The sequence below is a fragment of the Danio rerio genome, chromosome 21 (genome assembly GCF_049306965.1).
Source record: "Danio rerio strain Tuebingen ecotype United States chromosome 21, GRCz12tu, whole genome shotgun sequence".
In the NCBI taxonomy this organism is placed as follows: Eukaryota; Metazoa; Chordata; class Actinopteri; order Cypriniformes; family Danionidae; genus Danio; species Danio rerio.
The window spans coordinates 8,899,877-8,925,595 of NC_133196.1; the positions used below are offsets into that span (position 1 = coordinate 8,899,877).

The 25,719-nt window shown below is 36.1% G+C and overlaps 1 protein-coding gene across 1 annotated transcript; it reads left to right on the forward strand.

Moving 5' to 3' along the window:
• On the forward strand, nt 1-25,719 carry tbca (tubulin cofactor a). The gene is given in 4 exon segments (NM_201054.1): nt 1-162; nt 13,853-13,958; nt 18,936-19,022; nt 25,399-25,719. Coding segments are annotated over 4 exon segments (327 nt in total). The 5' UTR covers nt 1-109; the 3' UTR covers nt 25,480-25,719.

Below are 25,719 nucleotides of genomic sequence, written 5' to 3' on the forward strand. Positions count from 1 at the left end.
CGTGTTGTAGTGTCATTGCTAACAGGCTAAGTTCTGCTGCTCGCATCTCTCGTAATAAACATTTTATCCGCGTTTCCTTGCCTTTTAACGATTTCAAACTGCACGGACAATGGCTGATCCAAGAATACGACAAATAAAAATCAAGACGGGTGTGGTGAAACGGTAAGCAGACAGAACGGTCTTATTTTATGTACTAATGTCTTTAGGGTAAGGCCGCGGATTCGCCGCGGCACACGACAAACAGTCGCCGCAAATGCGCGCCCTACTGCTGCAGAATCTGTAACTCTAGTCCAGGGCTCTGACAGCTGCTGGGGGTTTAGCCAGATGTCAAGTTCACTTCTCCAGTCACTTTCAGTGCCGTGAAAACTATTGAAATGCAATTCATTACGGTTATTACAGGTTGATATTTGTGCATGGGATTAATTTGTTGTTACAAAACATAAGTACACATCAAAATGAGGTGTTGAATGAAGAATCTGAGGTGAGCAAATGCCCTGTGCAATACATATTTCTATACACTGTCAAGCTAGAAGGTGATTAATTTATTTATTTAGTGTTAATATTTAACTTTTTTTTTTTTTTAGGAGTGACTATATGTAGTTAAATGTAGGAAATTTATATGACAAATATGCTTAGTTGTTTTTAAATGTTATTCCTTTAAGTTTTTTGTGTTGTTGTGTTTTTGGCGTTTATTTGTAATATTAAAATAGTTTTTTATTTTTCATTTTAGTTTTAAACGTTTAGGTATATTTCCTTGATTTTGTTTCTCAATCAAGTTATTTAATCAGAATCATTTTGTTTTATGGTTGATGTCAGATGTGGTTTCACAAACAGACACGCACACACACACACACACACACACACACACACACACACACATTTATAGATAATTTATTTAACAAATAATTGGTGCAGACTTAAAAAAAAAAAAAAAGATTTATACAGGATAATAACTGTATACATAATGTAGGCATGGGCCGGTTTAAGATTTTGGCAGTATGATAACCTTGGATTAAAATATTACGGTTTCATTGTATTTTGGTTACTGCTCCTAAATATCTGGGGGGAAAAGCAAAAAAAAAAACTTTTTCCCCTTTGAACACAATCTGATTTATTAAAAAAAAAACATTTAAAGTTTTTGGAGCAGGAAACATGTCAGTCTAAATAATTCAAACAAAACATTGACTTCTGCTGTCTTCACTAGTTTAAAAAAACACAGATTTCTTTACAATTTAAAATGCAATATTTGCATATCTTTTCTGCTGGAGATACTGTTTTCCTAAAAAATGGAAAAGAAAACAATCTTACATATTCCGTAGAAATGGTATAGCAGAACATTTGGCTGTTTTAAAACTTTTTCCAAACAAAACATGAGTGAAAATCAGGCCTATAATTATGTAGTGTGAACTCAGCCAAAGTCACTTCAAGGCTATTTATTTTACTATGTGTCCATCTTTAAAGCACCTCTTGGTCAGTATATTTGGGCATTCTGTTTGAATGGGGAAGCATCAAATTCTTTAAAGGGTCACGAAACACCAAAACACATTTTTTGAGCTGTTGACAGTCGTATATGTGTCCCACACTGCTAAAAACACTATTAGGACACCTATATTTCACTAAAAAGTGTAAATTGGTTGTTTTTGCGTTATTTCAAGCAAATTCGTACTTCCTGTTTGAAACGAATTTTTGAAGCATGATAGCATGACATAATAGCGTTGTTTTCCAGCGTGCAGACTGGGCGTCTGTGCCAGAGTGAGTCTTATTACGTCTTACAGTGTGTTGCATTAATGCATGAGTAAGGCTTGGTTCAAACCAATCAGCACGCTCTATTGTGCAACTTCATTAATATTCATTACTGTCACAGTGTAGACGGCAAAGACGCCAAGTGTTGCTTTTATAGTTTGCTGCAGTTAAGTTTCGTTTTCATTTTCTCTCTGTGAGAGCGCAGACTCACGCGTGGATTAACAGTGTACGCGAAGCGCGACAACAATAACTTACGTGTCTAAGGAGGATTATTGTTTACCTGAGAGCTGTTCTGATCTGCAAACGCTGAGATTGTAGTCTCCTCTAAATAAAGACGCGGCTGTAGTTGCTGGTGATTGTCCTGTCTCTACAGATTTGGTAAGTGAGCGACCAGTGCTCTTTGTTTATTCAGTTCGTATTTTATTCGTATCAAACAAACTATTGCACCGAGTGCAATAGTTAGCACTAACAGTTACAACCAAACTATAACCTCGTGTTGGATTTTGTGACCGGAATAACACACGCGGCTTTCTGACGCTACCTGCCATGTGTATCTAAGTTTCCGGGAAATGCAGAGTTTTTTTTTCTCTCATTCGCCGTGCGGTATCAAACATTGCATGAAAAATACACGCTTAGAGCTGTTCCTCGAATCAAATATCACGTTTGTCGGGAGGGACATGAATGAATTCCCTGAATGAAAGAGCCAAACTGCAGTTAAAGTCCACCATTTAATAATTTGGCAAATAATTAGACTACTGATGTCAATGTAAACACAGTCACATTGTCCGCTGTGGGTGTGTGTTTTGACTCTGAAATTCAGCGCGCCCAAATAGACACTCCAATACCAAGCCGCTTTTCTTTCTCCGACACTCCCCCCTAAACAGAGCTGGACACGCCCACTTTTCTGACTTTTTCCAAAGTAGAGGTGTGAAAACACACTGCTGAAACAAGGGGGTTTCATGGCCCTTTAAGACTGCTTGCCAAGCTTACGATTAAATTTTATATAAGAAGCATACCTGCCAACATTGGGATGTGAAAAGGGATATGCCCACCATAATAAGGGACCCCCCCCCCCCCCCCCCCCCATTATCAAAGTTATCAAATCTCATTAACCGTTTCTTCACTGTATAACTCTTTCTCTGGAGATAAACCCTGGAGTGGTTCGATTGCAGTGAGAAAGCGATCCGATTCAAGCACGGTTATATCACAGTGTTTTATGGATATGTAATAGGCTTACGGCTATATGAGGAGAGAATTTTGAGTAGGGTGGGAAGTTTCGCGAATCTCCGGATGCCCGCAAACGAGTGATGATCTCCCAGTAATCTCGCGTCTCCCTCCCGGTACTCAAATAGGCATCGCCGTGCACCCTTCTCACCCCTCCCCACCGCATCTCTCCTCAGACACGTTGCGCGCGCACCTTGTCAATCACCACCAAACCACCACCTCTCCTGACAGCTGGGCGGGACACTGCAAAATAAACCCTGACACTCTGACCAATGTGAGGAGAGTTTACTCGCACGTGACTTGTTTTAGCTCTTTTGATCCGATTAGAAACTTTGCAGTGTGAAAGAGAACCGCTCCAAGAGCAACAATGTAACATTTGTAATCTCTGTTTCGGAACAACTGAATCGATTCACAGGTGTGAAAGCACCCTCAGTTTACCCAACTATGATGTCTGAGAAACCCTGAAATGTGAATGATTCATAGGTCTAAAATCAAACTTTGATTGAAGATAACCAAAGCAAACTTTTACTTTTTTGTGGATTAATTTACGCAGATTAATTAATCAATTTTAGAATAACAATGTGAGCTAGCAAAATAAACATTGTAAATTTTGATCAATACATATGATCACATTGGCATTGATTGATTTTGGCCTGTGCCAGGAACAGTCCCTAGAAAAACCACGATCATAGAAGCGCTTAATGAATGTTAGAATAGTATTAAAGTTGGTCATTTGTGTTCTGCGAGTGTCTCTGATCTCACCTCATCCCCTCCCTCTCTCGCTGCTCTCCTCAATCCCCATCTGACTGCTGTTTGCATTGATTGACCAGATGAGGGCCTGATTGAGATGGGCCTGTTTGATAGGGCTGGTAATGGAAGTGTGGGAATGATTCTCAGTGGGATTGAGAAAGGGAGAGGGTTAGGAAACAACTCGCACACCATGCCAACACAGGAGACAACATCGTAATGAGCCGCACCGCCATAAGAACCCAACGCTGGCCTGTCAAACTCAGCTGATGTTCACATGAGGGACCAATCACGGCTTGGTGTCTGAATTCATTTATGCTGAATTTGCTTATTGCGTGGGCACGGTTGGTGTCGATTGATGGTTTTATGATGGAACATTCCCGCTGTCAGGCCCAGCGCCGGCAGACACGGTGTTCGTGTCTCGCAGACATGTTTCTTCTGGATTTCCCATCAGTTTTTTTCTCGCTCTCTGTGTGGACGGTCCAGCCATGGTATCGATTCGAGCGAGTTGCTTTGTTTTCTTTCAGCTGGGTCTTTAGGTCCTATAGATTTGTCTCCGATTCCTCTCCCCATGCGAGCGCAGGCCTCTGCGGTTCACTCAGACCGGGGCTTCTCAGCTCCAGGTCAGATAATTGATTTTGTCCACCTTTGAACGCCGTATTGCTGAATTGCATTTCTTCATTTGTCAGGCCCATGAGATGTTGGACTGCTTGATGGTCACATGGTTTACTCATTGCAAGTCTGTTTGTATGTTTACTCCATCTTAGTCTCTTCACTTGTTTTTCAGTGAATGCTGATGGGTAGTTGACAAATAGGTAGTTAAAAAAAAAAAAGAATTGCATTATGGGATGTGGATCTTGGCTTTGTTGACATTTGATGATGAAAATTCAACTGTGCAAACAACAAAGTGACTATAACTAAACTTTTAGTAGTTTGACTTTGAAGTAGGGCTGCACAATATATCGTTTTAGCTGCATTTATATTGCAATATGCGCTCCTGCAATAGTCACATCGCGAAGATGTGTAATGTTGAATCTGAATTATAGTTGACCAGGAGCTAGAAGTGTATTTATTCACTGTATTTACAGTATATGGAATTTATGCGATTTTATGCAAAAAACAAAACAAAACAAAAAAAAACAGTTCTTACTGAGAGTTTTAGTCTTGTTTGTTTCTAGTCCAAATATCTACCTTTCAAAACTAAATCAAGATCATTTATTACTTGCCCTACTGGCAGATAATTTAGCTTTTTTGAAGGAAAACGTTTTGTGTTATTTCTTCTGACGGTAAAAACAAAACAATATTTTACTTGCTCTAAGAATGTTTTGTTATTAATTTAGATTAGAAATGAGACAAAACAAAGTAATGAAAGCATTGTTTGCATTGATTTTATTTAATTTCTGTACCTGAATATGGTTAAACTCCACAGAAAACCATCTCCTAAAATCTCGCAATATTATCGCAGAAAAATAAAATATCGCAATTTCAGATTTTTCCAATATCGTGCAGCCCTAATTTGAAGTGATATATTGTATAAGGAATAATATAGAGAGAATTACATCTGTAAAATGACATAGAACTTGCTACCAGGTTTTTGTGTAATTTAAAACATCAAATGAGAAATTAAATCACTTCAAACTTATAAAAGTCAATAAAAGTCACTTTTTCAATCATTTCAAAATCAAAAATTGTTGGAGAAAAGATCAAATGGCCACAATGCAATTCAAAAGCATAAATAAATAATAGTATTAAAATATGAATCCCAAAAAAATGGAAAATTGTTAATTTGTGGATATTTTTTACAGTGTTTGAAGTCAATTTTTTATAAATAATATAAAGGGTTACTAACTTTATTACATTTTTCTCTCTTTTTTTAATACATTTGTACTGAACTGTAACTTAAAGAACCAGGTATTCGATAAGGTAAGCACATTTTGATTCTCGCATAGTGAACGGCAGTGAGCATTTTACAGTTGTATCTATCTGCCAGCACATGTGACAATGAGTAAATTTACATGGTCACCAATTATCCAATTACTCTGATTAAGAGTCTACCATGTAAACAGCGATTTTTCATTAATTTAATCTGATTAAAGTCATAGTCAAACTAAACAAAAATCCAATTAAGGCTTGTGGAGTATGCCGATTTTAGTGGCATAATTGTAGTGGAGCTACAGACATATAAACACCTTAATCAAACTATTACCATTGTGTAGGATTTTCACTGCATTTTGCAAAAAGACAGTACATACACACACACACACACACACACACACACACACACACAGCTTTTAAACACTATTCTCTGCACCTACTGAGTCAGAAGGACCAGACACCTACAGTACATTGTGAAATGCAACGTCAAAAGGGGAAATAAAAAAAAAACAAAATTTTTTTTTTGACAAATCGCCGAGCCCTAGCATACGGTATCAACTTCCATTAAAATACCACTCTTCCAGCAGTTCATACTTTCATTTAATATCTTGTTTGTCACAGGAGTCATGCATGAAATGTTTCTGAATGAAAGTGAAAGTGCCAAACTCCAGTTAAAGTTGACAAATTAAAAACGAAATTATGTGAAACTCCAGAGAAAACATGGATAGCGTAGTGACGCAATGTTAGTTGAATTATGTGCGATAACATGTAAAAAGGGATCATTAAAGAAACATTCAAACAGCAACTCATGTAAACACTTTGTTCATCATATTTAAGTACTGATGTCCAGGTAAACATAGTCATTGTTGCCATTGCCCTCTGAGACGGTCAGACCATAGATTTTGAGATTTGGCTCAAAACTATAAATAAAATTATAGCACAGCAATTTTTATAACAAGACGTGAGTGACAAAGAAATGTTTAACAATTTACTGCATTTTAAATGATGACAATGCAAATTATAGTCATTTTGTCATGTGTGACAGTATAAATGCAATGTCATACCTACAACCCTGCTGCTGATGTTTAGAAAGTTGGATTGTTGATATTGTCAAGATAGGATAAATGCTAATTTTTACATATTGAAATACTTTATCCTGTCCATTTAGGAGTGTGAGTACAGTGGTTTCATGGTGAATTCAGAGCATTGAGCATTGCTTTATTGCAACATACTACACCCACTATGATTGTGAACTCAGAAGTGGTTTAAACCGGGGGTTCCCAAATTTTTCAACCCACTACTCCTAAAATAACAATGCCAGTGATTCGCGACCCCTAATATCCTCTGAGGTGTTTATAAATATATAAACCCTGCACAACAGTGGACACATACCAACAGACCCAAGTCTATTTATCGTTTAATTTTGGAGAATGCCACTCGGAGACAACCCTTCATGTTCAGTTGTGGCTGGATTTTTTTTAATACATGAGTGACCTAAAAATGTGTCAAAGTTTAACCTGATGCCATAAAATCAATGTGCTGCATCTGACGCTATTGCTGTGTCTTTAATGTAGGTTAATTCCACTAGATTTAAAAAATGTATTTTATTTTTGGATGTCACCAAGAGACCCCCACTTTGGGAGCCACTGGTTTTAATAGAGCGTATTGCAATGGAAAGCCCTAAATTTGATAATAATGCTAAGGGATATGAGAAAAATCTTATACCATGATACAAATCATCTCATATCCTTATAAAGATCACAATACTTTTTTTCTATAAAAAGTAAATATTGACCACATAGAAATCCTATTTATTATTTACATTTTAATATATATACTCAAATGTACTCATTCATACATGATTATTTTTCCAACTTTATTTAGAACTTTAGGACAAATGTTTGATTAAAAATGTAGAAGTACTAAATAAATATGAATGAATTATTTATTATTTAACTTTTTTTAATGATTACGTGGCCTAACATTAAAATATTGCAAAAAAATAATAAAAATGTAAATGTTGTACTTTATAATTTTGCAACTTGCTCACCATGCTGGTGTTCACGTTTCTGCCTGAACCTATAAGATTGCATGCCAGTAATGAATGTAAACAATGTATTTAGCGACACCACAAATAAACAATAGAGCATTGAATAATAGATGTTCATCTATAATGCTCTACATATATGAGAACATGTCTCATTAATCTCTCATTTAAAAGAATATTTTCCATAGGAAGCTCTGTAGGGCTGTACGATTTGGCCTAAAATCAAAATCTCGCATAAAATGAACATTTTATCTCAGTTACGATTAATAAACGATTATTTTATTTGTTTATGTTTTTGCCCTTATGGTTCACTGACATGTTTTTTGTGCTCACATATTACAAGACAGAGTTTTTTTTATGTGGGGGTTAATTGATTCTTAAAATAATAAAAATAAACATACACTATCTTCTATGGTTATTTATTAAACATTAACGCTGAACAACTGAAATAAAAACATACAGTGCCTCTCTGCGATGCCCACTGTCATCACCGCTACCAAACCGACCAATAACAAAGCCTGCACTACTTGTCATTGTGACGTGTAATTAAAATTTTTTGAGAGGTGCACAGGTATGTGAAGGCTGCACCGGACTATACATGTGCCCTTGACAGAAATCTATTTATATAATAAGTATAAATCATAATAAAATAAGTATAATTCGGCCTTTACAGTGCGGGGTCATGTGACGCAACACAAGGTAGGGAAAGAAATTGAAAAAATTTAGTTTTGAGAAACTTTTAAATGTCGATTTTGAATACTTTTCTATTAATCGGCCAGAAATAAAAGCTTTACAATATTATATTTGTGCATATAAATTGGATTTTTTAGTATTGAAGCCAATTCTTTAGCTAATCTAACGTAATAACATATAATTACAGTGCAACATTATTATCTCATGCATTAGGGAAAAATATTAAAGCATTTAAAAAGAGCATTTTGCAGTTTGTAATTTCTTCTCAATATTTCGCATGAATTTAAATGCATTATCATTCTATTTCTAAAGCTGTTTGGTGACTAACATATTATTAAGTAATATATCCATTTGATAAATCTGTTTTGTTCAAATGCACCAAAATATATTAGCTATATTCACTGAGAAATTAATAAAACTATTCATTTTCAAAATGCGGTGTATGATCATTTATGTTGAACACTGTATATCATCATTGCACAACTCTTTTTGATACAAAGACTGAATATTTTTTTATAGTAAATGTCACTTTGGATATAAGGTGCATGATCTATTGTTAAAACTCAGTAAATTTCAAATAATATTAATGTATCTAAAAATGGCCGTGTTTTGATTGGCTTGCCAACATGTTGTAGAGTGGTTGTATTATGTTTTCATTTTTAATGGTTGTAATTTTTACGGAAAAACACTGTCAAATGTGTCGGTTCTTCTGGCTATATTTGTTGATGCCATGAGGAGTTGTGTTAAGATGACATGTCAACATATTGTAAAACCTCATGCTGTAAAACATGTGGGTCCTTGTAATGTCAGTTAATTACCACCTTCAGGTCAAGCCCCTCTTGTAGTGCTACATCCCTGAGTTTTTAAAATCCTCAAGAGGCTCCGAAAATCAAGCCCTATGAAGTGGTCAGGAAAGATCTTGTGTCAAATGTTGGCAGCTCAGTTCTCTGCTCAGCCTGAAACATTTAGACCAAACATCTGACAAAATATCAGCTGCATGATTTAGGGAAAATTTCACTTTGCAATATATTGTTTAGCTGTGATTTTATGAAGACAATTTCACCAGATTAGCTCTATTTAGAAAAATAAATAAGACATTCAAGAATTTTGATTATTCTGGAGGAGCATGGGGATTAATATAATAAGATAGAAGGAAAATATTTTACATTGCAGTATTAATAATCAAATGTAAAACAACACTGTATAGTCTTTATTGTATGATTACCTCAATAAATGCATCTTTATTAGAGTTACAAACAGTGCAATTGCTTGTGCCTGAATACGTTAAACTCTCACTGGCCTTAAAAACGCATGCAACTGATAAACATTCACTTCATTATGGTTGAACTCTTCAGTGAATCCAAAAGTGTTCTGGTTATGAACTGTTGCTCCAGGAAAACTTTAATCCCAACATATGAACTTGTGGAAATATAAATTTATATAATCTAGTTTCAAATGAACAATAATCTACATATAACTGAAAAGTAATATGCTTTGGTTCTTTCTGACTACTGGCCAAGCCAAAGTGATGCAAATGCTACGGGCAGGCTTTTAACGGCTCTGTTTTTGTCTTCGGGCGATACTTTCAGGCCAAAGAAACCTCTTTTGTTGATTAACTTTGGTGGTCAGTATATGTGCAGGTTTCAAACACCTAAATACCAGTTATCATGCTGACTCCAATACTGAATTTGCATGCTTTGTTTAGCCATCTCCCTTCCTAAGAAGACATTACAGACAGGACATCTTTGTCTTAATTCAGACTCGTGATAAAACTCGCAGACTGCAGACCTAATATAGGCTCCTGCAGACACATGGACTTCTTGAAGACGCTGTATGACTTCACTGCAGATTAACCAACACGTCTTAATAAAGAAATTCTTCTGCTTGTTCAAGTCTCCTGGACTGGATTCTCTCTATTTCACTCAGTTATTTTTTTACAACAAACTCAACATTGCACTTCCTGCGATGTGACTATGGCGGATGCGCACATGGCGATATCAATGCTGAAACCATATATTGTGCAGCCCTAATGTCAACCTATTCATTCGTCCTGGAAATTAGCTGTTTTTACAGAATTTTCTTCCCCTCTCTGGCCTTGTCAAGTAGATGGCGAATGGCCTAAATGAAGCTTCTGCCAATCCTGTCGTCTTCTCCTCCATTGCTTTATTTTTTTCGTATTCTTTCTGGTGATGTATTCCAGTCGCTGTTTTCTGGCCTAGCTCAGCGGATGCACTTAATAAAATGACAGACGTAATTTGCTTTTGTCACCGGGTCTCGCCGCGGGCCTGCCGCCTCAAAAATACAGTATTAGAGGGGAGAGAATGTGTGTGTCGAGTCTAATTCTTTTCTCTATTTTCCAGAGAGATGCTTTTTCCATTAAGCTGAAGGAAGCAGCCCTGGCAGCCCCATTTACAGCTCCTCAGCTCCGCCCCTGCTATAAGCAGCTCCCACATCACCCCGCAGAAACACCAAATTAACATCAGCATGACACTTTTTCATTAGCCTGTCCCTCACTTTTATTAGAATTATGCTACACCCCGATCTTTCCAGCTTCGCTCCCCCTCTGCTTTTTTTTTTTTTTCTTCTGTGGTCTAATTTTTGCGTGCATGTCAGAGAAAGCCTTACCTTGAGCATATGCTGAGAATTGCAGCAGGGCGTTGTGATTGAAGCCTGTTAAAACCAGCGTAATTGACGTAAAATATGACATATTGTCGCAGGCGGAGGCGAATCTTACGGCATGCGGCCCAGGCTGGCAGTATGTTTGATTAATGGAGAAGTGTCTCTTGCTCTCTCTCTCTCTTGTCCTCGCTGTCTCACACACACACACACACACACACACACGCATACACGGCTGATTTTATGAAAAATGAATTCCGCAACGCCATGTCGTCCCGACAAGCGCGCTGGCCGCAGACGGAAAGCGGCTATTAGCTAGAATCATTATCAATAGTGATATTTTCAAACTCCATTACGGCAATCAGGCCGCGAATTTATTCACTGCGTTTAGTTCATTTGGCCATAATTGATAAATAATCAAAATTTATCAATGTACTCGCGCCGCGTTTTCACTAACAATCAAGCAAAAGTGGCCCATTTGCCACCTGACTTGGTCCAAATTAGGGACTAAATTGATGATCAATTAATCCTAGTAGGGGCAGTACAGTGTCTTTTGTGAATGTGTGTGTGTGTGTGTGTGTGTGTATGCATTGGAGAGGGAAACAGACGTGGTTAAAGACAGATTAGCGTAGCGTTTAGGAAGTGGCTGATGCAGTTTAGCGCTGTGGCTAACAAGCATGCAGCTTTCCTCAGACTGACAATATAATCATTAGGAGAGAGGATTGGGAAGGCTGTGTTTACAGTGGGATACAGTAGGATTTTTAGGCGTGTTTATGGGTTGAGAATTTGTGGGGTATCTTTTTTAATGTTTTCATTTTACCACAGTCCAAACAACTAATCAATCTACACTCAAATGATGTTTGCGGTTTGTTCAAACTACTTGTTTAAAAAGAGGTGAAAGAATGCAATTTTTGAAGGGACAACTTAATTGTTTTTTGTTGTTTTCCTATCACAAATCGATTGTGTTGAACTCAGTATTTTTTAGTGTATGGTTTGACCTGTGATTGGAAGCACATCAGCAGTGTGTTTATTTTGCTGGAATTTAAACACACATATATTATAGATTGGATAACCATGTCGGAACAAGGTTTATTTTATGAACTTGCTAATTGATTGGCCCAAATGAGTCTAAGAAATATAACAACTCTTGACTTTGTGTTAGTATAATTGTTAGTTTCTCCATGCACAGTTGAAAGCAAAATTATTAGCCCTCTTGATGATTTTTTCCTGTTTTTTCCTCTCCTTTTTTATTTATTTATTATTACTTTTTTACTTCTTTCAAATATTTCCACAGCGATGTTTAACAAAGTTTTCACAGTATTTTCTATCATATTTTTTCATCTGGATAAATTCTTATTTCTATTAGTTTGGCTGTTTATCTTTATTTATTTCTTTTTTTTTTAGCTATTTTTAAGGTGAATATTATTACAGCCTTTTTTCTGTAGTTAACCTATAACCTAGTTAAGTCTTTAAATGATACTTTAAGCTTAGCTGAATACTATTAATGAATAAAAAATTACTTATTAAAACTATTATGTTTAAAAATGTGATTTGAAAAAACTCTATAAAAACAGCAAATATTTGAAAGAATAAAACATTTACAGGAGGGCTGAAAATTTTGACTTTAACTGTAAGTTTGTAGGGAATTGTGAATTGAGATTTTTGTAACCCAAGTATTCTCAGAATGTGCCGATATATGGTAATATCTGGCAATATGGAATAAAGATAATGAATTGATACTTAGAACCCGATAACCCTTATACACTGTAAAAAAAATGCTGGATTCCGCACAATCATTTTGTGTTGGGACTACATGAAGGAATTAACTTAACTTACATTCACCGGCCACTTTATTAGGTACACCTTACTAATACTGACTTGGACTCCTCAGAAATATTCCTCAGAAATTTTGCTTCATATTGACGTGATAGCATCACGCAGTTGCTGCAGATTTGTGGGCTGCACATCCATGATGCGAATCTCCCATTCCACCACATCCCAAAGGTGCTCTATTGGATTGAGCTCTGGTAACTGTGGAGGCCATTTGAGTACAGTAAACTCGCTGTCATGTAAAAAAAAAAAAGACATGGCATGTTATTCTGCTGGAAGTAGCCATTAGAAGATGGGTACACTGTGGTCATAAAGGGATGGACATAGTCAGCAACAATACTCAGGTAGGCTGTGGCGTTGACATGATGCTCAATTGGTACTAATGGGCCCAAAGTGTGCCAAAAAAATATCCCCCACACCATTACACCACCACCACCAGCCTGAATTGGTGATACAAGGCCGGATAGATCCATGCTTTCATGGTGTTGACGCCAAATTCTGACCCTACCATCTGAATGTCGCAGCAGATCGTCTTGACCTTGTCTAAATGCATTGAGTTTCTGACATGTGATTGGCTGATTGGAAATTTGGGCAGGTGTACCTAATAAAGTGATTAGAGTAAGTGTATTAGCTTTTACAAAGTTAGGTAGACCGAACATTTAATGATTACGTTGCCACAATAAAAGCTCAAGAATTGTGTTGTTTCAGCTCATTTTAAATAACTAGTTTGAACATTGTAGAGGCCGTTAAATAATTTAATTTGAGTCTGATTACAAACACAACACCAACAAGTCCAATAGAGGATAGCAAACCTTTACTGCAGAAGTCAAGCAACTGGTTTAACTCAGTTCTATAAAATCACAGGTAAAATGAAAAAATAAAGATTGGTAATGTGAAACGTACAGACATCTGTGATTCCCTGATTTTGGCAGTGTGAAAGTTTTGAGAGATCTGCGATTTAGCTAGTTGTTTGTCTTCATTTCGGTAAATTCCTGACAGCATTGGTTGGACAAATTAGTATTGAATTTTTCTTTTTTGTAAAACTCGCCTCCTGTTTTCTCTTTCTCTGTCTCTCAGTTTGGCCAAAGAGGAGGTGTTGTACATAAAAGAGGCAAAGCAGCAGGAAGAGAAGATTGAGCGTCTCAAGGCAGAGGCAGGAGACGAGTATTTAATCAAGAAACAGGTAAAAAGAATAAAGCAGCTGGAAAACCTCATGAGACTCGCACTTAACACATCATAGAAGTGCTGTGGTGAAAGTCCATGACTGAATACTTTTTCTTTCTTTCTTTCTTTCTTTCTTTCTTTCTTTCTTTCTTTCTTTCTTTCTTTCTTTCTTTCTTTCTTTCTTTCTTTCTTTCTTTCTTTTCTTTCTTTCTTTCTTTCTTTCTTTTGTTCTTTCTTTCTTTCTTTCTTTCTTCTACTTTCCTCTTTTTGATTGTCTTTTCTTCAATCCTTTCTTTTTTCCTTTTCTTTCCTGCTTTTTCTTTCCTTCTTTTCTTCATTTTTTTGTTTATCTTTATTTCTTTGTCTTCTTTCTTTCTTTCTTTCTTTCTTTTTTTTCTTTATTTTTTCTCTTTCTTTTCTTTCTTTCATAATTTTGTATTTCTTCTTTTTCTTCTTTTGTTCTTTCTTCTCTTCTAATTTCTTTTTCTTTTCTTCCTTCCTTCAGTCCATCATTCCCTTCTTTCCTGGTTCCTTCCTTCTTTTCCTCCTGTTTCTTCCTTTCTTTTTTCTTTTCTTTCCTTCTCTTCTTTTTGTCTTTCTTTTCTTTCTTTCTTTCCTTCCTCCTTTTTCATTTTTTATTTTTCTTTTTCTTCTCTTTCTTTCTTTCTTTCTTTCTTTCTTTCTTTCTTTCTTTCTTTCTTTCTTTCTTTCTTTCTTTATTTATTTATTTATTTATTTATTTTCCTTCTTCTTAATATTCTTTCTTTTTTCTTTGCCTTATTTTCTTCTTTCTTTCCTTTTTCTTCAGAGGCTTAACATGGGAATATTACACTTCACAACCAAAGTCAAATATTTACATAAATTACCCCTAAACTCTGTTTTTTTTATCTTTGGGGATTTGTTTTTTCTGCACTCTTTAGCTGTGAAAAAGTATGTCTGTTTAGGGTTAGGTTACTTTATTTTAACCAAGGTAGATTTGTTTTGCAGTCAAGAATGATAAAATTAAACAGCAAAAAGCTATTTTACAATATACACTTAATAGTTACAAATTTAATTGAAAACTAAATTTAGCATTAATATATTATGAGTTTTCAAAAACTGATAAAAAAAACTGTTCCAGATTAAATTAAAACATGCAAATGTGCAGTTATTCTGAAAAAATAAGGATTGTTATAATGTTAAGAAGTGCATTCCGCTATACAGTAGCCATTCGTTTGTTACAGTTAAACCAAACTTTTATTTTGAGGGGTTGTCCTGCCTAACTTTGTGTGCAGATTATACACACACTAGTCAGCATCACAATTTATTAAGCACTTTTGATGTATTTAAACCATGGGCCAGTATACAGTTCTGACGGTAATATAACCTTGGATAATAATATCTTGGTATAGTGATTAGTGCTCTAAAATAAGTTCTTTTTAAATAACTGGGTAAACTTTTTTTCCCCCCATTAAACCCAATTTTTCATTAAATAATTTGAGTAAATCAATGACTTCTGCGATCTTTATTAGTTTGAAAAACACGGATTTCTTTACATCTTGAAAAGGCAACTTTGGATATCCGTCTTTTATTTGGATATAAACTAAAGCCACTGCACTGTTCAGGTCTACAGCATGCTTGTATGTTGCTTTATAGGCGACATGTCTGTCAGATATTTGGTGAATATATATTAAACCATTAAACCATATCGAGGTTATTACATTAATGGAAACAAATAAAAAAACAAAAACTAAAATTTAAAACATTTTTGTTAACTGAAAAGAAAAAACAAAAATGAAGCTGTATTGTGTACATAGAAAACTGACTGAAACTAACTAAAATTATAGCAAAAACTTCCTTCATTTTCGTCTTTGTAAATGTATTTAATATATAAACCTACTGTATGTCTTTTAGAGGTAAAACTGGTTACTGTTTTTTCTCCTCCAGGTGTTTCTTGCTGTTGCTCCTACATGACAGCAGCACGGTGAAAACATTAAAAATGACCCGAGCAGGCACTTAAACTATTAATTTATCACATTTGTGTCCTATAAGGGGTTAATTTATTTTCGTGTTAGTGATCCTGATTGCAAATGAACCATTCTTTTTAATCGAATCTTCTAAGTTTACAACTTAAAAAGGCCACTTTGGATATCTGTCACTGCACTGTTATATATATATATATATATATATATATATATATATATATATATATATATATATATATATATATATATATATATATATATATATATAAAATGTAAAAACAACAGCAAAAAATACATATACAATAGGAGAAGTATAACAGAATTTTTTTGTTATTTAAAACCTTGACTTTTCCAAATCACGGTAAACCTTGAAACCAGTTGTAATCCCATGCCTGATGTATTCATCCATTATTTGCCAAATTCTGAGTTGAAATTCCAAGTTGTATGATTGGATTTCTCAATTCTGGCTACATAGTCTAATTAAACAAATCATTTGCATCACTGACTGAATTCAGTAGCCTTTATTAAAGCTCATTTTGTTGCAGCCAACTGGCCAATGACCGCAAATTCAATTTTAGTCACATTTAGGGCCTTGCTCAAGTTCATTTAGACTTCAAATATTCACCGACTATAAAGAGAGTAAGTCATCTTTAGGGTTAATATGTGAACGGCTGGCCTGCTGCTACCAGGCTGATCTTCTGGCCTGTTGGTGAACGAGACAGAGCTGATTCAGTATGGCAGCGCTGTGGGTGAAATCAGGGCCAGTTTTAATGAGTTTTAATGTGCTGATGCAAAATTAATGACGTTATGTAACTTTAGAGGAGTTTTGTAATTAACAACACATGCTGCTAATTTAGAGGTTCTCCAGGAGTAGTGGCCCATGTGCTCTCTCTCTCTCTCTCTTTCATTATCTCTCTCTCAATTCAATTCAAATGAGCTTTATTAGCATGACTTGCACAGTATTAGCAAAACAATATTTAATGCATGAATATTGAACAATTATATAATAAAAAAAGTTAAAACTTTGATAAATCTGTAAAATAGTTAGGTAAACGAAAGATGTATTTTCTTCAAAAATAGGGATGCACCGATAGCATTTTTTTGGATCCGATCCCAATATCAAAATCCCGATATTGTGCTGTTTTTTTTTTTTTTTTTTTTTTTTTTTTTTTTGTGATACTCAAAGGATATGTCTTCTTTAGTAAAAAAAAAATAACAGACCTTTAGGCCTACTGTATATGATAGACGGCATAATCTAACTAAAAACATGACACTTGCTATAAACTATTGGCTACTTTAATTTGAGCATTACTTTTGACATTAAACTGTTGTGGTCTGGCTTATGTTTTCTTTTTTAATATTAAGATTTTTTGTTGAAATCTGCAATAGGCTTCCACTATTGACCCTGATTGTTGATAAAATAAACGGCCTTTTAGCAAAACCTGATATTTTCCTGCAAGTTTGAAGCAGACTAAACTAAGGCCAGTTTTACTTAATAAGCATTCCCTTGCCACAACTCGCTGAAACTGAAAGCAGGTCTAAAAGCTATTTTTTGTCTGAAAAGTTATCTTTTTGAAACTAATTTCTTTTGTTATAATTTGTTGGTTTTAATGTATTTTTTGTTGGTCAGTTATAAAAAAAAAATGATCAAGAATATTTGATGTAAAGTTCAAAACAAGGTCCGCTTATATGCTTCAGTGCACAAACTGACAAACAGATCTGTTAAATAAAATATTAATATAAATAAAATGACAGTGAAATATTCAAAGTTTCAGAGTAGCCTATATTAGGCCAAATAATGTTGTTAATGACAATCCATATAGCGGCCATCAGTTTCACTTTTATTCATTTGATCAACTACTTTGAACACAATGAGCCAGGCTTTACAATCTATTAGCGACACTTATTAAACAACATTTAACATATTCCCCTCGGACGAATAAACTTAGTCGGAAGGATGAGAGAACAGAAACTTATTGTGAGAATAATTTTACAGAACGGTGCATGTCACATCTGCGCAGCTGGTGCAGGACTGAAGCGCTGAGACACATCACGCACATCTCTCCGGGATCTGTGGACCCATCCTAAACAGCATCACAAAGGGAATAAATCAGTGCGTTGAGGTTCTGTCCAATGTATTTTTGAGCCTTTTCTAATTCAAAATTTCAGGTTAGCCTACTTTGTGTGTGAAGTGCAGGTAATAACCCTCTCTACTCCAGTTTTGCAAATGCAATCTGCTGATCTAACAGACACAGCGCAACAGGATTTAGAAACCGCAATAAATTCCTTGTTGCAGGTCAAAATGAACCCATTTAAAGCAAAACTAAATGCATTTCTCCACTGATTATTTAAACTAAAAGGAACAAATAGTCTTGAAGAAAGTTTTTCGAGTTGTCATGAATGCAACACGCAGTTTAAATTGTGAATGAATGGAGAATGATTGACTGTATTGGTGTAACAGCCGAGAGGAGAGGAAAAGTCACCTCATGCCAGTAGGTCAAACGTCCACATGGAGTTAAATGGAGTTAACTTTCATTATCTCCGTAGCAGTGAAATGGGGGCTTCTGCTGTAGGTGTGAAGCCTGTTTCACACCACAAGCGTGAGCAGAGCTTTTTTTCCCGCCGTCCATCTTAACAGATTAGAGCTTTTATACTACACGCAGAAGCAGCATGTCGGCACAAGGCATGAGTGTTACTTAAGCAGCAGTGCTGCGATAGTTTCGGCGCTATGTCTATTTTTGCCGTTCTGCTTTCGCTCAATTAAACTGACAGTGCATAGATAATGACTAGAAACACATTGAAAGACGTTCAAAAGTAGCATTTTACCCAATAAATGCAACAATAAGATCCACAGATTTTTATATAGCAATCAAATTAACTTAAACAATTAAAAACAGCAAAAAAATTCAATAAAGAAATCCCCTCCCTCGCCATAGAAACCTATCGCAATATACAGTAGCGCAAAAGAGACAAATGACGCAAGACAAATACTTTTTTTTTTTATTAATCTCTCTGAAATGTCTCTTTAACAGATGGAGGTGCTGCAGGAGTCCAGAATGATGATTCCCGACTGTCATCGTCGTTTAGCAATGGCTCACGCTGACCTGCAGCAACTATTGGTGAGAATATCGAAAACACACACACACACACACACACACACACACACACACACACACACACACACAAACACACTCACACACACTATTATTAAATTGATCTGTTTGTTTGTAAATTGACCTGGCCATTGTTACTGTTTTACATCTTCCGGGGTATTTATATTTTATTATTTATAATGATATTTGGCGCCAGTTAATCAGGAAGTGACAATTTTGTACGCTTTGACTCGTTGGATGGAAACGCTGCTTATTTCACACATCTTGTGAAAAAACACACAAGTGAAAACAAAAAGGTTCTTTCTTTTTGGCGTTTTGCAGCATGCTGTTTACACTGCTCATATGCGTTCTGGTCTAAAAAAGGAGGTGTGTTTAGGCGCATTGCTGGCACATTGCTATTTTGAGGAACTAGAAATAGACTGTACTATAGACCAGCTGAGAGCAGGTCTAAAGTCCAGCGCAGATCACGTTAGTTGTGCGCCTCGCTTACACACTGCTTAATACACACAGGATGTACAGCAATACGCAAATATCTTTACAAATGAAAAAGAATTAAAGGATTAAATGTTACAAAAATTATTATTTTCTACATAGTTATAAAAACCACTGCTTTCATCTTTATATCGGGGGCTTTTTCAGTTTATTCATGACAATTTGCTTTTGTATAATGTTATTATATAATAGTAGTATTATTTATTATAGGCATATTTACATTTGTTTTATTAAAAACAAACTAAGATTTGTCCACCTGTCGGGTTTTAGACCATATGTCGCATAGCATGCGTGTTTAGATATAACTCGTTTAGATATAACTAGTTTTTTGAACACACTTCGTTATTATTATTGTTTATTTATTTATTTGCTGTCAATTAGAACAGAATTTAGAAATAGTTACGAAACAAATCTTTTTGCTTAACAAACGAAATTACTTATGTAGGCTAATGGATGTCTGTGCGTACAACACCTTATCCACGAAAGAAAGTGAAAGAATGTAGATGCTCTGTTTAACTGTGTTCTCGCTAGCAAAGTGTTCAGTTTTTCCACTTACATAGTCCGTCATGTAAATAGCAAATGCGTCATGGCGTGACACAACTGACTTTTAAAGGGAATGGAAGATGAGACTCTGGCCCCGTTTACACTAGTGCGTATTAGTTTTAAAACGGCGTTTTAGAATGAAAACGATCCGCGTCCACACTCGCGTTTTACCCAGCGTTTCTGAACAGCTCTCCGTCCACACCAAAACGCTGAAAACGCACATCACGTGACCACACACACACACTTTGGCAATCGCTGGAGCCCATCTACCCAGATGAGAGCTCTGCTAGTCGGACTTCTCATCAAGCATCTCCCGCTGGATCTAATCTCACTATATTTATTAAACGTGATATTTCATTCATCTTGTTGTCTTTATCTAACGACATATTCCCTGACTTTGGTCACTGGAATCTATTACTTGTTCTCAGGTAACGTGTTTTGGCTGAGCGCAAAGATAAGTTAATGATTAATGCAAGCACGTAGCCTACATTCTGTATATTGACTGATCGCTTGCCTTTATTTCCTATAATGTATAAACTTATTGTATGTTATACTTTTATAATGGCCATTATCGATTATTAAAACTGATATTCAGCAAAAGAGAGGGTGTGTTTCGTATTTTCACTGAAATTGAAAGGAGGCAGTTGTTATCGGCTCCGTTTTGTTATAAATATGCACACAGTGAAGATGACTCTCATGCAGCACGACGCCTCAACATTTCTGCTGTCTGTTTAGTTGTTAATATTAAAATAAAAATAGGCAGTTCCTTATATCAAGTTTACATTTTATTGTTGAGAAAGTGAAACAACGTAGCCAAGGTGATGTGAATGAAGTTATAAAGTACACTGTTCCCTGTGAAGATTGACGCGTGTCCTCGGTATGTTTTCCATATCAAACTGAGAAGAAGAGATGCAGCCTTGATCAAACTTGCGAAGTCTGAACTTACACGGAGAAGATTCAGGACTGAACTGTGTGTTAGGCTACTTAATATTGAGGAAAAGCCCCAATCAGAGAGGCGAATGTCTGCAGCCCCGCCTCCGTTTTCAGATATCTCCGTCTTTCCCCATCCACACTGAGACGGAGCTCCAGCGTTTTAGAATGAAAACGGCCTCTCCAGCGTTTTCGAAACGCTCCGTTTTCGGCGCTCGAGAACTCCGGCGTAGTGTGGACGGATGGCGTAACCGTAGCAAAACTTATGCGTTTTCAAACTAAAACGCATTAGTGTAAACGGGGCCTCTGTCTGATGGTGTCTCAAAACACACCTATAACTCATTAAGAGAATAAGCTCAACCCTGTTAGACCAGGCGCTCCAGTGCAAAGCAGATTTTTGCGTCCTTAAAGTGTTTGCGCTTTGGACTTTGCGCCTAGATCGTTAAAATAGAGTGCCATATGTCTGTCTGTACAATGAATGCTGTACCATCTTCCTGTTTGTTAACATTAACAGCAAGTAGAGTATAACAGGGATCACATTAAAGAAGAGGAAAGTGGAGAGATAAAATAAAAACTGTGCTGGCACGGGTGCATTTTAAAGGCTTAATGCTAAATCTGCTGTTTGTGTTTCTCTTTTTTTGTGCCTGTGTAAAATTTACTGGTGCACTAGCAGAATGAAGCCACACACACAGACACACCTGTGCTGCACTCATTTCAGTTCATTAGTAATGTTGTCACGGCAATGGCCTCCATAGAAACCATCGTCGATCGATTAGCATTGATATGACCTACTCTTCTCACTGCCTCCATTACATTTTCACACTGTGTTACGAGTGTGTGTGTTTGTCTGAGGCGCTTGTGTGTGTGATTATCTGACAGCTTCACTGAGTGGATTAGCTGTTTTTGGTGATGTAGTTAGTCTCTCTCATTGTGTTACTGTGATCTGATTTAGTAACTCACACTGGATGGAAAACTCCCACTCGTTCTGCCTATAGTCCACTTCAGCTTTGTATTTGTGGCATTTAAAGCCTTAAAATCGGTGTAAAATACATGTGACTTTAGTTATTTTCGACTGAAGTGATGTGGTGTGTCATGAAATATGAGGGTGGGTCCTGATTAATTATTCTGATTGTGATTTAATGAATTTAATTATTCATCTTGTTAATTAGCACAAATGTTTATTATTTAATTTTACTGTATGATCAAATAAATTTCACACAATGATACAATCTAGGGCTGCAAAATATATTGCAAAAGTTTTAATACCGCAATAATAGTAGATGCAATATTCACTTACCGGCCACTTTATTAGGTACACCTGTCCAACTGCTTATTAACGCACATTTCTAATCAGCAAATCACATGGCAGCAACTCAATGCATTTAGGCATGTATACATGTTCAATATGATCTGCTGCAGTTCAAACCGAGCATCAGAATTAGGAAGAAAGCTGATTTAAGTGACTTTGAACGTGGCATGGTTGTTGGTGCCAGATAGGCTGGTCCAAGTTTTTTAGAAACTGCTGATCTACTGGGATTTTCGGGCACAACCATCTCCAGGGTTTACAGAGAATGGTCTGAAAAAGAGAAAGTATCCAGTGAGCGGCAGTTCTGTGGGCGCAAATGCCTTGTTGATGCCAGAGGGCAGAGGAAAATGGCCAGATTTGTTGGAGCTGATAGAAAGGCAACAGTAACTCAAATAAGCACTCACTACAACCGAGGTATGCAGAAGAGCATCTCTAAACACACAACACGTCCAACCTTGAGGCAGATGGGCTACAGTAGCAAAAGACCACATCGGGTGCCACTCCTGTCAGCTAAGAACAGGAAGCCGAGGCTACAATTCACACAGGCTCAACAAAATTGGACAACAGAAGATTGGAAAAACGTTGCCTGGTCTGATGAGTCTATTTCTGCTCCTACATTCGGATGGTAGGGTCAGAATTTGGCGTCAACAACATGAAAGCATGAATCCATCCTGGTGTGGGGGATGTTTTCATGGCACACTTTGGGCCCATTAGTACCAAATCAGCTTTGTGTCAACGCCAAAGCCTACCTGAGTATTGTTGCTGACCATGTCCATCCCTTTACGACCACACTGTACCCTTCTTCTAATGGCAACTTCCAGCAGGATAACGCGCCATGTCATAAAGCGTAAATCATCTCAGACTGGTTTCTTAAACATGACAATGAGCTTACTGTACTCAAATGGGAGCACCTTTGGGATGTGGTGAAACATCATGGATGTGCAGCCGACAAATCTGCAGCAACTGCGTGATGCTATCATGTCAATATGGACCAACATCTCTGAAGAATATTTATAGTACCTTGTTGGATCTACTGTATGCCACAAAGGATTAAGGCAGTTTTTAACACGGGTGGATTTAGTGAATTGGGACCCTAGGCAACTCCAGCCATGGGACCCAAGTCTTAATGCACCCTTTCTACTTTTATTGTTTTATATTACTCAATCATCTTTTCTATGTTTTATCTTAATGCAGTCTTTACATTTTGAATGATTAGTTTTCTTAAAATGAATTTACAATAAAAAGGTAAATATATATTTATTAATTTATAAATTTGACTGCTGGACTGCTCCATGATTGGGGTGGTGGATATTTTATTTTATAACATTATTATTACATAACATTACACTATTATAACAATATTCATTAATTTTCTACCGTTTTTCTGGGGCTGGGTCGCGGGGGCAGCAGTCTTAGGAGAGACCCCCAGACTTCCCTCTGCCCAGACACTTCCTCCAGCTTCTCCGGCAGGATCCCGAGGCTTCCCAGTTTCCATAATAATATTATATTATATTAAATAATATTTAATTATGTAAACAATTCTGTCACTATACAAAATATGATATAAAATGATGTTATATATAGTTTATAGGTGTAATTTATGTTTCTAGACATTTATTTGTGGCCCCCAGATTTCCTGGGGCCCTAAGCACCCGCTTACCTCGCTTATTGGTTAAATCCGCAAAGGGGGTCCAACCCGATACTGGTAAGGTGTACCTAATAAAGTGGCCGGTGAGTGTATGTATCACAGACGTGATTTATTTTATGTATTGATTGTTTATCAAAATTTGACGTATCAGATGCAGCCTTGCTATTTATGCTATTGGTTGAAAAATAAATACTTCAGATCAGAGTCAGAATATCTGCTGAGTGTAAGGGTTTAAAGGTTAAATGTTTGCACCTCGACACAGTTTTTTCAGTTTGAGTTAGATTAAATTAGATCTGAAAAATATGTTTATTTTAATATCCTGAAATAAATTATTTAAAACTGCTAATAAAAATAACAATTCTTTTAAGGCAAATGTTATATCATTAAAACAAATTATTGCAGTACTCAACAACATTGCATATTTTTCCAGTATTGTGCAGCCCTAGAACGGTCAGATATCATTTCTTAAAGATAATATTGAATTGTTCTTTTCATTTTAAACATTATACTGTCTTTTTTCATAAGACTAGATGTGCATGGTAAGAAGAAACTATATAGATGAAAACAAAACCAGGACCCCCTCTTCTATCTCCCGCCACCACAACACATGACAACCTCAAAACATTATCAGTTCTGAGTCTGCCTCAGAGGTGAGTGGGCTTGACAAACCACCTGTAGAAAGCGTGCTCATTCATCTCTGGCACTTCAACTGACACTTACACCAGTTTTTGCACATTTGCACGAGACGCTTGCTTACAATCACTACATCTCTAAAAAAAAGCAATACATTTGATAATTCAGTTACTGTACCTAAAAATATGACTACTGTTTAAGTCTGCAGAAAACCATAAAGGGTTGCTCATTACACTTTTATCTTTGCTCTTCCTTATTTTTGCTGCAATTTGTTTGAAACACTCCGCTACAAATTATGCCACTCTTAATTAATGATTTAATTTATAATAGAGCTGTTCAAGCCGTCTGTTGAAATTCCATTCATATAGCAATCTGTATTGAAGAACAATAAAATTTCCCAATGCCAGATTTTTCTAATAACATACAGCCCCAACTCCCCTCTTTACTTTTGAACTTAATTCTCTAAAAACTAACAGTTTCACTCTATAATTAGCACTTCTTGTATGTACGGCCTTTTCCTGTTGAATTCCTGAATACCTCACCAATTGTAAGTCGCTTTAAACAAAAAGCGTCTGCTAAATGTAAAAAAATTTATGTTTTATTATAATTTTTTATATAGAAATTTTGTACAATTTATTTGTTATAATTTTTATTTACTTTTTATATATATATATATATATATATATATATATATATGTATGTATATATACTTTTTTATATTTATATATATGACTAGAGTCCAAACAGAGCCAGAATATGAAAATCATGTACAGATTTTTGACTGAATAATGAAGATTCAGACCATGACTTTTAAGTGCTTTTATTTGCAGGAGACAGAAGAAGAGCTGGCTGAAGCAGAAGAATACAAGGAGGCCAGGACTGTTTTAGATTCAGTCAAGCTGGAAGGATGATGGACACGATCACACAAACACCCACTGATGCTCACAAACACACTGACATCCCCGAGTGTCCATTGCATTCCTTCTGACTTGCTTAGCATTTCAGCTGCAAGGCTGTGTTTACCGATTCCTTATGTTCGCATTTCATAGGTTTTTGTATTGACTCATGATTTAATAACACTGTCTTCTCCAAAGCCTTCTGTGATCAAATCTACACAAACATGAAATAAAGTTTCTTTTTGCTAGATCAAA